This window comes from Thunnus albacares, chromosome 14 (assembly GCF_914725855.1).
Source record: "Thunnus albacares chromosome 14, fThuAlb1.1, whole genome shotgun sequence".
Lineage (NCBI taxonomy): Eukaryota > Metazoa > Chordata > Actinopteri > Scombriformes > Scombridae > Thunnus > Thunnus albacares.
In genome coordinates, this window is record NC_058119.1 from 1,580,474 (window position 1) to 1,599,507 (window position 19,034).

General features: G+C 39.9%; 1 protein-coding gene across 1 annotated transcript in view; it reads left to right on the top strand.

The window, feature by feature from the left end:
• Positions 1 to 344: 344 nt before the first annotated feature.
• The window catches only part of si:ch211-250c4.3 (uncharacterized protein LOC100535981 homolog), a 43,819-nt gene continuing 25,129 nt past the window's right edge, over positions 345 to 19,034 (top strand). The window contains exons 1-2 of the mRNA XM_044373219.1: positions 345 to 688; positions 16,429 to 17,252. Coding sequence (XP_044229154.1) covers positions 610 to 688; positions 16,429 to 17,252 — 903 coding nt within the window. The 5' untranslated portion in view covers positions 345 to 609. The remainder of the gene's footprint in view (positions 689 to 16,428; positions 17,253 to 19,034) is intronic.

Here is a 19,034-nt window from a genome sequence, read left to right on the forward strand (position 1 = left end):
TCTTTCACTGTCTTAAAGCTGTGATCAGTGTGGACTGATAGAAACTGGCACATTATGTTGATTCTTACTATAAAATGTCAGTGGCTGACATTCATTCATTTCCTGCTATATTACTGATTTCTCTCTTATCTGACCATCGGCCGCCTCCGTCTTTAACCATCTTGCCTTTCCCTCCAGCTCTTGTCGCTCCCTGTTCACCTGCAGGCTGAGTGTAAATCTCAGTCCACCTCCTCCACCTCTCTGTCTGGCTGGCTGCCACTCCTCCTCCTCCTCCTCTTTCTCTCATGACTCTGAATGCTCCGGTGGAGCCCAGCCCCCTTTACTCTCCTCAGCTGGAGGAATTGGATACATTCACACATGCTCTCACACACAATCGCTCAGGCAGCCAGCAGGCGAGGAAACACAGGCATCATGACCCTGCCTGAGGACACACTCCATGCTGAATCTTCCAACAAATGACGCCTTTTCCACAACTGAACTTCAAGGCAGAATAAACCTCTTTGACAACATGATGAGGAATCTCTAAGGGAGTTTTTCTTCCTTTTTAAAAAACTACCAACAAGGGTGACAAGTTGAAGGTTCCTACACCTCAGGGATTGTTACAGCAACATGAGTATCAAGAGGAAAAAGGCTGGGCTGGTCATCAGCTGGCAGAAGTCATTCTCTATCCTGGCTCCTTGGAGGAAAGGTACAGTGACCTTTTATCTTTTTCCGTGGCTGTACCAGTGGCTTAACCTCCCCTACCAGATTGCAAATTCTGTGTCTGCTGTGAGATGAGACATCACAGTAATTTCAGTCACAGGGTGTGTTTTATTTTACATCGCTGATCTCTCATCAGCAGACAAATGCTCTCATCACAAAGCGATGCTGCGAAGCGGGCATTTGTCTCAGCGAGCAGAGGGATGATTAGCACTCTGTGCTGTGCTTTGTATTGTAGGAGGCTGACATTTTGATTGAGCAGAAGAAGTCTTAAAACAGTGGGTGTACAGGGGCATTTTGATGGGAAGCAAATCTGTTGTTGAGCTTAGCAGCTCCATCATATGACTCAAGACTCAGCTTAATAAGAGTTTAATTGGATTCCCAGACAGTAGATTAACTTCTCTCTCTGAAGGGCAATAAAGTGAACCCTGTAAACAGTTACAGTGGTTGCAAACCAACTTTTTAGACCTGATTCTTCATCTTCTCTTGCTGTTAACCGTAAAACTTTTCATTTTGTTTAAAGATGTGGTTTGAATGGAAACTGAGAGCTGTAAAAATTGTCTGTGCAGACATGAAAATCACATGTATATACCACCTACAACATGTGTTGACTGTAACAGAGAACAGGATAGATAGCAGCTTTCAAAGAAGGACAATTCATACAACAATGCAGTTCAAGGGTCTTTACGTACTGCTGGGTAATTGAGAACTAGCCTTTATGTCTGCTTGACAAAACAGCCAGGAAAGTGCTTACGGTTGCTCCATTAAAACAGCCGTGTGCGTATGACTTTGATATGATATATCAAGGCTCAAGTAAAACACAGATGTGGACTTAATTACAGTAACAGCTGATAATTTATGACACAACATAACTCTGGTAGCATGATTCATCATCATATGAACTCATAATTAGAATTTAAAGCTGATTTGATTTTATGGTGACTTTGAAACAGCAGAGCAAGCTAACAACACATCTGACATATAAAGTTGTTATGGCTAACATGTTAGCAAACGGTTGTATTAGTTTTACAGTTGTGTTTTTTTCCACCTGATGAATGTAAATCTCTCCTTTTAGCTCTGGTTTGGAAAACCAAAACATTTAGCTAAAAGAAGCTAAAAAGCTTCGTAAAATGGCAGAGTTGATGATCATTCTGTAAGTAAATATATGACAACTTAAGATCTGCGGTATTATTTTTTTTTACCACTTTGGGGCAGCAAAAGAAGTTAGAAACACTGAAAAAACACATTTACTGTCATGTTTTGATTTGTGTACAATATTCCCTCTCCTTTTAACTCTGGTTTGGTCTCGACCAACCCTGAGAAAATCATATGTCTCTTAGCTGCTAAATGCTCCACTATGTTCACCAGCTAGCCTCTAACTGTGTCTGTCTGCTGTTTGGTGGTAAGTAGGTAGTGTATAGTGGGTTTATTAGATTTATGTCAATAGAGCTGCAAAGTTCATATTAATTCTAATAGATCCATTGTTAATATAAAAACATTGATTAGTGGCGTTTTAAGGGGTTTTAATTATTACATTATCTGTCTGAAGAGTCTACTTTGAGAGTTCTACATCTCATCGCTCTTTCCTTTCTAATCCTGGCGTCAGGTTGCTGCGCATTCCTCATATAAGCCTTGGTCAGATATCTCTGTCAGCTTATTTACAGTACAAGCCTCCACACCTGCCGAGGTGCAAATCCTCCAGCCGCTCTGTTGTGGGAGGGATGATAAATCTGCTCATTGTTGCGGCTGTGAGGGAGCCCCTACGCTCTGTTGACAGCAGTCACATTGTTTGCCATGTTACTCAGAGTAGGAAGAAGAGGGCCATTGTAAAGATAACACTTACATTGTGTACAGTGCAGCAGGGAGCAGCTCTTAATTGGCGTGTTCTTATGTGTCTTTGTTATCGTTTCATCACTGTTTAGGTTGAGGAGAGAGGGGGATATTGTCTGCCTTTCTCCAAACTGTAACACAACATCACTGGCTGAAATATGATGTTCTTTGTTTCAGGAGACTGTAGAAAACTGTGGAAAACAAGCAGAATCCCTCCCTCAAAAGTGGCATGTTTAAATTCTCTGCTCATCATTAGGTTACTAAAACCCTGAAATATGCAAGACTGAGACAAATTCAGTGGAATTTTGTAAGAGACAGGATTATAATTTAGAGTATGGTTGTTAGACATTATTCAGACATCAGGAATTTGAGTTTCACACATGTAGAGGAGAAGGTTTCGCTCACTGTTTCACGTGGAGGGTTCGAAGATTTTCTCAAAGGATGCTGACACTGATTTTTAATGCTTTTACTACATCATTTTTTGTGGGTATTTTAATGTCTAACTTTACCATTACAACTAAAAAAGGTAGCATTGTGAGGGTGTGAAAATACCTGTGTTGGTTAATTTTGGTGCCAATCATAGTTGAAGGTTATACTGTACTACTACTACTATGTGGTTTTGCATTTAGTTTCCTTTGGGTCCAGATGTTCCTCACCAAGAAAACTACAGCACTGGTCACCCGTCAAGCAACCTTTTGTGGTCATGTAAATAATGACTGTTGTCTGTCAGAAGCATAAGTAGTGAGACGTAGAGTTTTCATGGGTCCACTCATTTCTAAGGAACCCAGACCCAGGTCCAAATTTTACTCAGTGTAATCAGGTCCAGTAGGGTCTGGTTTTACTGCCATGAATCTTGGGTCTGTATGTCAACATGTCCAGTACCTGAGTGGATCCAAATGGACTCAAGTATACGTGGTATCAGTTCTGATAGTGTGGTACATCACAATCACTGGAGAAAAAGAAATTGAGGTGTTCTTTATTGACAGGAGGGACAAGTTAAAGGAAAAGGAATACAAGGAGGTAAAACCAACTGGCACATCAGCTGTTTGCTCCTGTTTTATGCAAATAGTTGATAAAGATGAGAAAAAGGTTCTGACAAGCAAACTGAACCTGAGCTTAGTTTAGGAAACCCAGTAGACCTAGTCTACATGATTTATGCTGTTAAATAAATGAAACAAATTCTTGCTGTTGGACTTTTGGAATTTGATTCACAGATATTAAATAGGTTAGAACATTGTTGTTATGTCTGTTTATCACCACATTTTGGATTGGGTCTAATTATCCTCAGGTTTATTCGGGTCAGGTTTGACTGTGCTCAGGTCACCCTCTGATCGGGTACAATTAATTTGTACACTTAGGATTCTGGTAGGTTGTCCTTGGGCTTGTTTTGGATCATGAAGATCTCTAGAGGGGTGTCATTATTGAGCTGAAAGAACCCCTGTTGGCTGGATTGTCTGACTTTGACCATAGAGACCACAGTTCACAGTCTGCCTCCAAATGTCAACAACAGATTCTTTTAACCATGACCATGATCTTAAAGTCATTTTAGTTATCTGAACTGAGAGTTTTGTGTTGTAAATATTGTAAATAATTTGATGTGTAGCCTACATATTGATTGAATTGATTGGCTCAACCTGAGATCTACACCAGAGTCGAATCAGGTGAAATCTATATATGGACCTTCTTGGTCACACATTGCGTATTACTTGATGAAGACTTAATGACAAAATGTTGTAATTCTACTTAATACATCAACTTTTTGGGAGCATCTATTCAGTGTACAGGCACTCTTTTCTCTTGAGATCGTCTAAACCTAAACACTACAACAACTACATGGATTTAGTTTAAATTTTAGATAGCAAATGTGGACAAAGCTAATGTGATTATATGCTGTATTAAGTTTTGTGTTCTTCAGTATACAGAAGTTATGAGGTTCTTGTTTCTTTTCATTTGAGTATTTTCCATTTTTGGCTACTTTCTTTCCACTAGATTTCAGAGGGAATATCATACCTGTCACTTTGCAGAAAGACATTTAATACAAAACCCTTGTGTACAGCCATTGTTTACTGTTGCTATTTGGTGCTGTGTGATTCAAAATGACTGAATGAACTTAAAGCGTAAAAGCTCTGGAATTTCAGTAAATGTCTCCAAACATGCATGACTTGAATGCATCCTAAAAGTATTTTGGGTATATGCAGACCTTGCTGACTGTCCTGAAAATAATTGGCTGCTTGAACTCCTATGTCCTGTATTTTGGAGGGATGAGAAATCAAACCCTAAACTGTCAGAGGAAATTAGCCAAAGGAGTTTTGACTTGAGTTACGGTGCTCCTGCACATTCTTGCCTTATCCTAATGGTTTCTGATAGGACAGAGCAGAGTTGTGGGCCCCGTTAACTTTGATAAAGAGAGGGAGTCTGGGTATCATCCTTGCGGGTGATGACGCCATGGGCGAGAAAGCGGTGGAAAACAGGGAAGGGATCCTAGCCCGGCCACGTGTTGATAGATGGGTCCAGAGGTGGACTGCCTCTCCTGGGTTTAGAGGACAGTGATAGTTGGGGGATGGGAGGAAAGTGTGCAGTGGTACGTCCTGCTCATCACACATCTGCTTTATGTCAGCTGTACTGGCACCAGAGCTGATTATTAACAGTTGTGTCATATGACTAAAATTACATTTATAAATCAGACTCCATAAAACAAGATGTTCAGACTTTCTACTGCTGCCCCAGCAGTACCAGTGGTAAGTCTTGACCACTGACCACCCAGTGCTAACAGGGAGCTGACATACCCATAACCCACCTGGGCTGTAAAAATAGCCGGCTTGTCACAGCCTGTTTTTGACCTCTCCACTCAGGATCTGAGAGGCCAACTGAGCCAATTGTTCAGCCCGAGGGCTTACACATGCCTAAATGTGGTGCCTCAGACAAACTACCAAAATCTCAGAAAACCTCCTAAAACCTGTCTTCTGCATTAAGCAGCAGCCGGACAGCACACACCTGCTGCAGAGTGAAGACTGTGAATCTGTAAATGGTGTAAACGGATGAGGAAAACTGCCTTTTTCCAGTTTCATGAGTCACTATGAGCAGCTAGAAAACAATTTCAGGAGAATGTTGTGGCTCGGAAAAGAAGAGTTTCAGTTAAAGAACACATGATAATATTTGCAAATAACTCAGATCATGAGCTGAATATCAACATTTCTATGTCTTCGATTTGTGAATTTAAGCTCCCTTTGCATGCAGTTATTGTTTATGTTCCATATATAAATCATGTTTGTCTTGGAAAACATGACACAAATGGCAGGCTTGGAATGTGGCGCCTGAATGATAGTAGAAAAACCCCTGCAGGAGTTTCTGTAGGTAATTTGAGCACAACACGCACACGTATGGTCACATGCGGTGACTCTTTTTTTCCACTTCAACAAGCTGCTGGAAATATTCCACTATAATCTTGGAACATGTTGACTATATCATGTCACTCAGTTCTAACAGATTTTTGTGGCATATTTAAGCTGTTACTATTCCTTTCCAACTTGTTCTGAAGGTCCTTTGGATTCACAACTTCCTACTGAATTTAAGCCACTCTCACTTTGCTTTAAACATCTTGATATTAGCCCAAATTAGCTCAAAACACGGTTCCTTCCAGCATGAAAGCACTACATAGTACAGCGAAGCACAGCTGTGAAAGTCGTGTAGAATTGTTGCAAATTGATTAATCAATCTTAGCTCACACCATAAAACAGTATGACTGGAATGAATTTGTATTATATTTCATCTTAAATATTTTTTTTCAATATTAAATATTGAAAGAAAATATTATATTTTATTTCAATATTGCTATAGTAGTAGATAGTTACTGATAGGTAGGTGGTTTGATGGTAGAAGCCAAACCACATAATTACTGGTAACAACTTGGTTTGGTGTGAACATAAACTGTGAAACTTGAAAAAAAGAAAAAAAAAAGATGGCATGATGCCCCTGCACATATTCTAACATTTAGTCTAAAAGCAGCTGCCTAGATGCTTTACACCTGTGCTGTATTTATACATGACTCACTGTCTGAAGGAGTCAGCTATTTGAATAAAAGAACTAGTACCAGTGAATGTATTTGCTCATGTGTTTATTGACTCCAACACCCACTGGGCTCTGTTAACCCCTGGATGCAGGCTTCCAGCCTTCCAGGCAGCTTAGAGCTTTGTTCTTGTGGTGTCCAAGCCCAAGGTATCAGAGAGGGCAACAGGGCAATCCACAGACTCTACCTTAACACCTTTAGTCTTGAGGACTCTGACTCTATAAGGCACTTACTTGAATGACAATACTAGCAATGCCTGGAATGTGAAATGAATATGATGGGAAATGGCTGAAGGACATTTTTAGACAGAAAAGAGGCTTAGGATGAGTCTGGGGCAGGAGGATGGCCTGTCTGTAATTATATGTTGTGGGGTTTAGTCAAGCACAGAGACTGGAAATAGGCTGAGTCAGCCAGTGTAGACAATTACAGGATAGAATATCTGTTTGTGTTGTTTGGGAGGGATGAGGACAGCTGGATCAGGGCGACACCTGTCCAGCTGACGGTGATTGCGTGGAGAGGATTGTATGGGAGGATGGGGATTGTATCACAATAGCAAGAAGTCAGATTACACGGCTGAGTTGGCCAGATGACTTCAGCGTGTAATTAAAGTCAACCTGCTCTCCTTCTTATTGTCTGCTGGTAATTCACAGGAACAGGCATGCACTGAAAAGCTATGTGGGAGAATAAATAAGCCAGATAGCAAGTAGAGTAAAAACCAGCGCCTGATGTTTGGTCTCCAGAGAAGCAATGTGTTGTTATTCTGCTTCATAAATTTCACAGCTTTCACATTCTCATCTGGTGTTTTTTCAATTTCCACATTCCTGGTCTTTGGAAACAAATTCTTGGGCTGTTCTGTCACTGAAGATAGATCGGCTTCCACTTAATGCTGTTAATTGAGTAAAGATGACTTGGACACCAAAGAGGACTTCAACAGAGCTGCAGCATGCAAGCCAGTATCCTAAGGAATTATGTTCATAATGGATGGTTCACATCTCAGGATTTATGTCCAGTGCCAACATGGGAAGTATTGTGCTTTTTATGTAGAGAGGCAGAATGTAGGGGTGGTGGATGGACATGTGATCCAAATTAGCAGTGTGGCTCTATGGATTGCTGTGTCAGTCAGTTGGTTGATCGGTCCACTATAAGTCCGGACTGAAATATAATTATCGTATGTATTGCCATGAAGTTTGGTACAGACAGAAGATGCATCCTATTGACTTTAGTGACCCCCTTACATTTCCTCTAGTGCCACCAGCAGATCAAAATTTTCACTTAACTGGTGAAATGTGTAAACATCGATGGATTGGTACAAAATTTTGTACAGACAGTCATGGTTCCCAGGCTGTTTCTTAATGAACCTGACTGTTTATCTATGAACTTGGTATTTTTGGTTTTGAGTGGTAACTAAAATGACTTTGGTCATGCTCTGACTTTTCGACACCATTATTAGGTCAGAATTCTAAAATGTTCCAATAATTTGACTAAATACCTGCAAAATTAATGACATCCCCATCAACCTCATCTGTACTTTGTGTTTAGTGCTAATTACAAAATGGTAGCAAGCTAACATTCTAAACTAAGATAGAGAGCATGGTATGTACAATACATGTATAGCTGCTAAAACAGTAGCATGTTAGCGTGATGATGTTAGCATTTAAATCAAAGTCGAGCCTCACAGAGCCACTAGCATGACTCTTAGTCTTGTTTAGTTTTGATCTTTTTCTAATCTCACCATACTGCAGGAAGAAAGAATTTTGGTGTAGAGCATTGCAAAATGTTGGTGTTGAATGTAACCTGGGGTTTTACAGAATTGTCCAATAGCAATATTCTTGCTGGTGATTAAGTTGGCATATAACTGGTGTCTTGAGTGCAGTTTGTTTGACTATAAATGACAGAGGTTCACTTGTGCAGGATGTGTCAGCTGTAGTGATAGCTTTATTGCCTCTTACTCACTCTTGACATGTGCCGTGTAATTGACAGATTGAACACAGAATGATTGATGAAGTAGATCAACTAAACATTGCAAATTCAATGAATATTCTCACTAGCTTATAATAGCTGGTACAAAGAAGAGGGGAACTGGTTGCTAACACACACTTCCTGGTAAAAGATTTAAGTCCTGAATAAAGTTATTGTAGGTAAAAGTAGGCTTGATGGAAACAAAAACATGCTATCTGCTTCATATCTGGCTGAGATCTGAGATAGCCACTGACCCACATTTTGTTACTGGTATTTTGCTCCAAAACATACCTCACTTATGTTCATACTCATGGAAAGGTGCATTACAATGTACTGCAATATTGAGATTCCAGGCTGCCTGGTGAGTTACTGTTTGATCTCTTTAGTGAGGGAGTCCAGTCCACAAGCTTTTAATTGGAACTCCAGGTGGATTTAAGAAGCAGAATGCTGTCTATTCTTTAACAATGACCCAATAAAAAGCATCAAAACGTCATATTGGCTAGAAACTGGGTCAGTGTGGGGCAGTTTCACAGTCAGATACTGTTTGGGTTAACAGCTGTGCAGATTGACACCTGAATGCAACATCCATAAATATTTTGGTAATTTTACAATCTTCCTGCTTGTTAATACATGTTCAACTCACTCTAACAGTGGTAAGAAAGACAGGAAGCAGTTTGTAGTTTATGTCTAATAAGGAGTTTCATGGGCTCTTGTGCTCATTTGTCACAGTCACAAAATCCATTGATGTCAGGTTTTTCTGCTACGTTCCATGGTGGAAGCATTGCTCAGGGGGCCTCCGACCATGGGGCCCCTTATCCCTGACTGACTTGTGGGTGAGGCCCCTTGTAATCGTAAGAAATGTAGACCATCAAAAAAACAAATACAAACAAAAACTTTTTAAAAAATATTGCTTGAACCTCAAATGGCGAGACAGTGTGAAATAAGACAAGGGTGTTACTACATCTTATCTGCAGAGAACAAGCTCAATTCACACAACCCTGGCTCCTAGAAATAACGCTCACATTAGGGGTGTAACGGTACACAAAATTCACAGTTTGGTATGTACATTGGTTTGGGGTCACAGGTTGGCACATTTTCAGTACAGCAGAAAAAAAGAAAGGCAGAAAATAATATTTTGGTCCTTTATTTTGAAACCAGGGTAACCAGGGTAGCCATGCTACAGCTAAGTGGTGCACTGCCAAAACGTTCTGGGTGGAACTTGTGCTCTAGAATTATTTTGACAGTAAGTAAGTATTTTAAAAGTAATTTTGAGTCATGGAGTATACCAAACTGAACATTCTGTGCTGAACATTTCGGACGAATATGCATATCGTTACACCCCTAGTTCATATACAACTAAATTGTTTTCACAATTACATTGCATTGGCAAACATAATCGCTTCCTGGATGATGTTCAGAGGCATTGTTTTTTTTATTGAATTAGGTGCATTTATATATCACATGGAAGTCTGAGGGAAAGGGTCAGGGTGGATGCTGGAGAGACTCAGGATAATTGAACAACAATGTATCAACATTGTTCGGTATCCTACTTTTGACCTGGGAAAATTAATTGCAAGGCTTGTTCCAGCCAGTGCTTTCTATAATTGCGTCATACAGTAGCAGCAAGGGGAGGAGAGGGCCTCAAAGACACTGTGCCCAGGGGCTTCCACAGCTTCATCTCTGTAAAAGAAACAGCTTAAGCTTAGATAACCACAGACACACTTTAAACACAGCAAAAAATAAAGCCCAGCTTCTGACTTTGTGGTGCAGTATTTAAGTTTTATCTTCAGTAGAGATTTTTTATATCACTACACTGCTCCTTGACATCATCCATGTTTATTTGTTGACCTCAAGTCCTTGAGCACAATTACATGTAGTGTAGATTACTTCTAAAACTTCCAAACCAAACATATAGTAAAGCTGTTCATTAACTCTCTGTGCCTGCCTACATGGTAGTTACTGTACTATGGGTTATCACTGCTGCTCTGTAGCCCTCTTAATTCTTTTATCTCCAGGATAAGTGTGAAACACAGCAGCTCTCCTGACTCTGGCACTCATTACACAACTGACTGGACACTGTCTTGATACAGGCAATTATGAGATTATCAGGAGCTGCTGCTGGAGACACTGGACACGGGTGTTAAGCCTTTCTATCTCCGGGTTCACAGTTCTGTCAAGAATACAGTCTGTACTCTGATAGTATAGAAAACTCCCGAGATACACCATCTTTACTTCATTTTACTCAGTACACTGGTGATGTAGTTGATATTTGTTTTGCACTTTTAGATTGCCCATGGATACTAAAGCTATTCAAAATTCATATCAAAGACTGAATGTGTCTGAATTACACCTGACCAAATTACAAAGACATAATTCAACATACAAATTGGAATGATAAACAACAATAACATCTTTTTCAATACATGAATGAGTGTTCATCTGAACTTGGAAAGTCAGTTATGTTAACTCAGTTCCCTTGTTACCTGCAGTACACAGATGTATTTTTAGAGCCTAGTTGCCCAATATATTAGTCAGGAAGTTGGTTAAATGTCACCAAACAGGAGTAACCCTAGCTGTCTTGCTAACTACAAGTTAGCAAGCTAGCAAACCATGCTGCATTTCTTTTGTGAAACACTTTATACTCCAACAGGGCAAGCAATGCTGCTTGTTAGTACATGTTCAACTCACTCTAACAGTGGTAAGAAAGACAGGAAGCAGTTTGTAGTTTATGTCTAATAAGGAGTTTCATGGGCTCTTGTGCTCATTTGTCACAGTCACAAAATCCATTAATGTCAGGTTTTTCTGCTACGTTCCATGGTGGAAGCATTGCTCAGGGGGCCTCCGACCATGGGGCCCCTTATCCCTTGTTACCTGCAGTATACAGATGTATTTTTAGAGCCTAGTTGCCCAATATATTAGTTAGGAAGTTGGTTAAATGTCACCAAACAGGAGTAACCCTAGCTGTCTTGCTAACTACAAGTTAGCAAGCTAGCAAACCATGCTGCATTTCTTTTGTGAAACACTTTATACTCCAGCAGGGCAAGCAATGGTGGGACACCATTTTGAACTCATTGTTTCTCTCTCTGTCTGTTCCCTCAAATGTCAGCACTGTCAAACATGGTTTGCAGTTCGTCACAGCACTAATTGGTCTGTCAAGCCTCTACTCTCTGCTCCAAGTAGATTTACTTTGTGTCTGCAAGCAAATTCACTGATTAAAGTAATTCCACTGAAATAAATGGATTTCATTCTGAAATGTTGCTGTTACAAATGCTGGTGTGACTTGGTCCTTTGGCCAGAGTATGCTCGAAACAAATTGTAACATAGCTGAAACACTTTCAGACAGTCTCTCCTCAAAGACAGTCATGGTGTTCACTCAGTTGTTCACATGGAAACTGACAATAGAAGTGTGCAGAATGAAATATGTGTATAAATAAGTGTCAAAGCAGAAAGGTTCTGGAGAAAGCAGTGAGAAGGTTTTCCTAAATGGATAATGCCTCTATGAGCTGGAAGCATTTTGCATTGCACGACTATTGTTTGCATTGCCGGTGACTCTAAATCCTTTTACATCACACTCTGGCTTTCAGTGGCTTCAGAGGTATTGCTCAAGAAACAGTCAACAATGATTTAGGCTACCAAAAGCTTAAACACATAATGGGCTTTTTAATTCTCTCCATACAGTGAGGTCATTGGGAAAAACAATAAGCCTCAGTGGTGACCTGCTGAAGCCACAATGGAAATAGTTGCATGCATTCTACTATTTTTCCCAGCATTCACCAAAAACAGGAAATGAGTTTTCTAGCCTACACAGAACAGAATTTATTTTAGGAGTCAACAGCTCGAGTTGAGCCTTTCTTAAAACTTTTTTTCATGTAGCATAAGCAGCTCGAGGCAGACTCCAACAACAAGAGCTAACCACAACCAATGTCTGTATAAGAAAATAAATTGGTGGAATCTAGTAAAATAAATGTTAGGCTTGACTGTACTGTTGTGAAGTTACACTGAAACTTCATGGTAAGTAGAGGAAAATATACAGAGAGCATCATCATATTCACTGCCTTGATGAAGCCACAATGTGATTCAGTTAGCCAGTTAACAGAGTAAACAGTGGAAATTTAATTTCCTTCAAAAGGGTCAGGTTAAATTCTTTTGAAAATCTAAGAATAATTTCTGCTTAACTGGCATTTTTGATGTCCAATATGCTGAGTCAGTTGCAATATTCAGTTCTACAATTGTGTGCATCTTTGCACAACAACATGTACAGTGTGTATGGAAAAAAAGTTTGCCATAATCCAGCAATTGAATTGAGATATCTAACTTTCTGATAGCAAATGACCACAAGTAATAATCGACATATAGATCAATAAATTATGAGTACTCACAGCGAAATAATGATGGTTTGGCTTTTCAGTAATTGCTGTGAATATTCCAACAAGTCTTTCAAATTTAACGACATAATACAATTCATATCATTAACAAAAAACAACAACAATAACAACAGCAACAAAAGGAAAAAAAAAACAAACCAAAACTACCACACAACCTACTGTCCCTATCAGGAGGACATCATCGAATGCCTTCCAAAAGTATTACAAATGACCGTTTCAACATTCATATGAGTGTTTTTCTAACTGCTGTTAAAAGGGAAGTACGTCGAAACATTAGCATTGTTGTGTTTCTAGGTGTTGGGGTGTACTACTGCATATGGGAAAAAGTTGTCTAAAACTTTTTGTGGCTCCAAAGGGAGCTGTCTGAAATCTGATAAATTGCCTTAAGTGATGTCACTTGAGTCAGCATGGGTTGGTGCTGAAGACTACAAGTTTGAAAATTAAAAAAATCTGGGGGTGTGGAGTTAGGAAGAAGAGAGGTTGCTAGACCTCTGTAGCCCACTCATCATCACTGCTGGAGGCTAGCAGCTCCAGGCTACATTAGTGCTGGCGCTACTAGCATAACTAGGTGGTTGAGTTGAATTGGGGGTAATGTAGGCACCAGCTTTTGTCATGAAAGAAGAATGTGTGGGACAAAAAAGACAATATCTCTGATAAAAAACTGTCCATCGTGAGTCTAACAATGTTAAAAGAGTTTAGTGCTAAACCAGTGAGGAAGTCTTTTAAGGTGTGGTTTAGGCCCAAAAACTACTTGGTTAACGTTAGGGAACAATTGTGGTCATGGTTGAAAGAAAACTTTGTAATTGGTAGAGAAAGACCATGGTCATGGTTCAAAGAAATCATCACTGGTGGTCTGTCCTGACAGAGGAGAGTCATAAACCATATGACAATGATGATTGTTTCTTTGGAGGACAGTCATCCATTATTTGATGATGTACACACTGATTATTTGTTGTGGTCTTTTTTTTCAATGTAGCCATAGATGTCTTTAAAATATGGGGCTTTACAGTCATTAAACCCCACACCAATCCCTGTTGTGGTCATTTTGAGTTTGACTTTTTATCATTTCTGATTGATGATGATTAATTGCAGAATTCTGGCACAAAATTTCTTCTGTACATAAGCACTTTGTAAACACAGGGCAAGCACACTTTCGCTTTTAAGTACTTCGTTTTGTGTTGAACCATGGTGGGAAAACACAGGCCTTGTTTAAAATGGGAAGAGACCTGATTCTGAGCCTTTAGAAGCTGATATGGTACAACCAAACACTGTACTATCAGTGTTTTGGCAGAGCTGCTTCTATTCAACAACAGGGTTATCAAAACAGTGGTCATTTTCTAGGAACTATGGGTGCGTCGCTGTTTTGTTGAGTGATTGACTTTGAAATCAAAACAAGATGTTTTCTGACGAAATTCTGCTGCAGTACAAACCAGTGTTTCCAGTTTTCATCGATTTGATGCAGTTTAATTAGAGGCGAATATGGGGTTGTTTTTTATTGGTCCAAATCATAAATATTTCACATTTTCAGCAGATAAAATAGTTGTGCCAAGTAAGAATTAAAGTTATAAAAGTATCCAATCAGTTCCAATCAGCTAACATCCTATGTTTCTAACTAATTACTTGTGAATCATTCATCATTCAGTGCGGGCCTCCACCCTTCACAATCACAACATCCCCTCTGCCTCATCTAAACCACACAGAAGGAATTCCACAGTGATTGTCCATATCCACACTGCATAATTACTTTTACTTTTGCTTTGCTGTGCCTACTATCAATAAGCCAAATACTTCCACGTCTGTTCAAGTTCTCACAACATGCTTTTGAGAAAATTCCCCTCCAAGGACTCCCTCCTCCAAAGTTCCCCTCAGAGAGGATAAAAGCATTGGATATACCACTTCAAAGAACTTTTAATCTCATATTTGCCTTGGCAAGGTCTCCAATTCACCCTGCAGGAAGTCGCCCAACCTCTTCTATTGTTGAGGTGAGATCTCGCACTCTGGAATTATATTATTCCAAAAACGGTGCTTAGCTGCAGTTTCAGTTCAAGCATTTTGACTAAACAAATAAATCAACCTTAATCTTAATCAGGGCCCCTGTATTTCCCTGGGGGGATTTTTTTTTGTGTTTTCTTTGAAAATTCAAAGGTTGGAAAGAAGGAAATAAATGTCATTTGATTGACAGCGAGACATATCAAATTGCCCACAGTGAGAAACAGGAGAGGACACATATGACTGCTCCCTGTAATGGTCTTAACTGGAGCCTCAGATCAAAGCTGGACAGTCAGATAGGGGACACTGACAAATTGTATGGATCTTGTGGTATTTGAGTTAAAGAATGCAGGATTACATAAATACCAGTCCTCGGGTTTCACCAAAGCATCCACTCATACCACTATTGATATACCTTCTATTAGTGTGTCTGTGCAATTCACGGTCAAAAGACTGGAATGATGTTAACAGAATGGTTGAAATACATGTAGACAGTCTTTAATTTTGTTGTTAAAATACCCTTAGAAATAATCATAGTTGTACAAGCCATGAATTATATAATTCAGCTATTGTTGAAATACCTTAAGTCAAGCAAATCCACTCTCTGGCAGTCCTAAGCTACACTTAAGTTTGGCTCAAAATCAGGTATTTCAAGGTCTTTCATTTCCTTTGAGGTATTTAAGAGACATTAATTCCTGTGTACATTACGAACTGGAAGCCCAGGTATGCAGACGGAGCAGACTGTCCTCCCAAGAATAAGTCATTTTAACAAATGCGCAATGATGACGTATATGTTTACATTTACGCTCAGGTGACAAAAATCACCAGTGGTCGTAGGAAGGATCAGTCTTCATTTCATCAAGTGCCCCAAAATTATATTTATTTACTTTCAAGTGACAATGCCCTCAAGCAGCTGCTGGAATTACGTCTCTTGTTCATTGAGAGCACAGGAAGAAGTTGCGTGACATATTATGTGAGAAAGAGTGACAAAGTACGTATAGGCAGGAGTTCAGGGTGGATGAGTGGGACAACAAAACATGGTCCTTTGCAACAGTTCATTACCTATCAACAGTCTGACTATGATTGTTCCCTAACTTCAGCCAAATCATCATTAACCCCAACCTGACCTTAAAGAAGTTGTCATTTTAACCCAAACCATAATCGTAAGCATAACCCTAACCCAGTGATTTGTACGGTTTTGGAAGGCACTAAGAACCAATAGGGGTGTCCAATCAGAAAAGGCTTGTTTGTGTCATTCTGGAGGGCAGTTATTTTGTGGTTTAATGTGGAGGACTTGTTGTGAAGTAGATATTTTAACCCAAACCATGATACTTCCTGAACCATAAACAAGCTGTTTTTGTGCCCAATCCAAACCAAACCAAACCGATCAGAAAATTCTCAGATGGCTGTTACAAATAATGTATTTGTTGTTTAATTTGAAGGACTTGTTGAGATGCAGCTATTAAAATAAACTTGTATTTCTTGATTTGCTCTTCACAGGTAAAGGAGACACGTTACTGGACAGCGAGGTTGTTCTGACAAAAATGAAGCTTTTAAGCAACTTCAACGAGAGGCTCCTTATGACTGACGACTCTACATCCACCATCTTCACAGTGTCGGTTTCCAAGCAGGATGTCTCGGACCCCACCAAAGCTCCCAAGGTGAATTCCCACCTTTATGTCAAGTCCAGGCAGCCTCAGCTGGAGTCTGGCTCAGACTACCTGTCTGCAATTTTCTCAGACCCTCAGCTACCGAGGCTGTACAAGTTTGAATCAGAGGACTCTGGAGTGGAGCTACCCAGTGGAGCTAACTCTCCGTCCACCCCGACAGGCTCTGAGCAGAGTTTTGTGGTCCACAGTCGAGAGTCATCTTGCGACTCCTGCAACTTAAACTCTGACCCTGCCACTCTCCCTGATGAACTATCCACACATGGACAGAGCCCTGAGATTAAACCGGCAGAAGACTTGGTGGATAACAGTCTGAGTACAGCAGTGGATACTCAGGACAATGTGCTCATGCCCTTAAATGAATTCAGTTTTTCAGCTGAGAGTATAGAACTGCACATAGGTGAGAACCTGGACAAGGACCAGTGTGGGGCTTCAGGAATCAACCCTGAAGGAGATGAGGAGAGGTCTGAACAGCTTGAGGAGAACAGTGCTGTAACTGAAAGGATCTGTTCAGAGAATACGAGGCCTAGGATACAATCGTCGACAGAAGCCTATGATGACATGACAGGCAATGACTTTGAGCCGGAGCCTTTAAGAAGGAGTGCCACCACTGACAGCCTTGAGGAGTACATGGACGAATGCTGCAGACTCAGTGAGGTAAGAAGAACATGATGTCTGAACATGCTTACTCCAAACACTGACCTCAATCACTTGTGCATCCAAAGGCACAAATGCTGCCTTAAAGGAAAACTATTGTTTCTTACAACTTGGGTGCTATTTTCATAGTTCTAGTTATCAGTTCAATCCGTTATGATAACATTTTAGCCTACTCACCAAAGTAATTGCTGAGATCTTGGAATGCGCAGGAGAAACTCAAGTAGTCAGACAATCAGACAACGCTTTCGCTTGATTAGCTACCACTTTATTCAAAGGTAAAACTGAAAGTGAGCACACCTGTGATGTCGCTAATATTCCCTCTTTGCACAGGAAAACTGAGTACATACAACTATGCCAGGTACAGTAGGTCAAAGTTTAAAAAAGAACTGGGTCTGTAAACTGTGATAGATGTTTACAACTGATTGTTTGGGTAATAATTTTATTGTTCACCTTTGTTTTCTCTTTCAAATAAGTTTGACTAACCTGTTTGTTTCCAACTTGTCTGATTGTCTGACTGCTTGTGTTTCTTGACCTTTCTGACCTATTTTTTGTGAAGTATTGCAAGATCTCAGCAACTGCTTTGGTGAGCACAATGTCCAAGTCTGTTGAATTTATATGCAATCATGCTGCTTGTAAAATTCGCAATACATTCAGTCTTAACACACTTTAAGAAATATTGTCTAAACAAGCTCTTACATGTCTAAGTTGGATGTTGTTACTGTGTAGTGAGTCATCTCAGGTTCAAACACTTACTGCTGCTGAAACACAGTGATAACAACCCTTTGCATTCATACTGGATCATCTTGTGTGTGTGTGTGTGTGTGTGTGTGTGCTGTGTTCAGTGCTTCCAAAATTGTTGAATACGGACAATTATGGTTCCTCCAGACTTGAGGGAAATCCCCTTTGGATGAGCAACAAATATATTTTATGTCCTCTGTCATTAATTCTAATTTTAAACCCTTTCCAGCCTTTATGTCACCAGGTAATTACATCACTGCAGCTGTAATAAGGTTCTCAGAGTCAGTACGTTTCTTGACTGTATTACGTAATGGGTGAAGGTCCTTCAATTTTCTGCTAAACAAAATAATGTAAATAGTATTGAAGCTATACTTGTGCTTTGACCTCTTCCTGTGCCAGGGGCATGACAAAAAAAACTGTACAACTGTACTCATTCATAAGGACCTGCAGGGGCATGTTTCATTCATGTTACAGGAAAAAAAGAGCCACTTTACTGTTCACATCTAAAATGAAAGAACAGAGTGTGCTCTACAAGGAGAGCACCTGACAGCTGTGGGAGCTGCTAAGTCAAAATCACCTGTTTGATCTCCTGAAAACATCACAGCCAAGCTCTGAGACTGTCTTTCATTATGGGCAGCCATTAGCGTGACAATCTGATACAGCCATAAGTTTTCCATATGAATGCCATGTGTTGTTTGACTGGAGTGAGACAAATTGGAAATAATGAAAAAATGTTTGATACACCTTTGAACCAACAACCCTCTTTTGAAACAGGGAGTATTGTTTAAAAGGGGAATTTATTTACTTGTAATTTTTTTCTATGGACCTTTTTGACCAGTTTAATATATGAAAGAGCAAAGTAAATACTTAGAAGAAGCTCAGTGCCATTACGCACAGTCATTCACTGTGTTTACCTTCATTATATCACCTGAAAATGACACCAGACTGCTACAGAATAACCACACACACCTGTACACACATTAGACTGGTTGGTTATAACTTGCCTGTTATTGTGTTATGTGGGTCACCAAGGATCATCAAAGC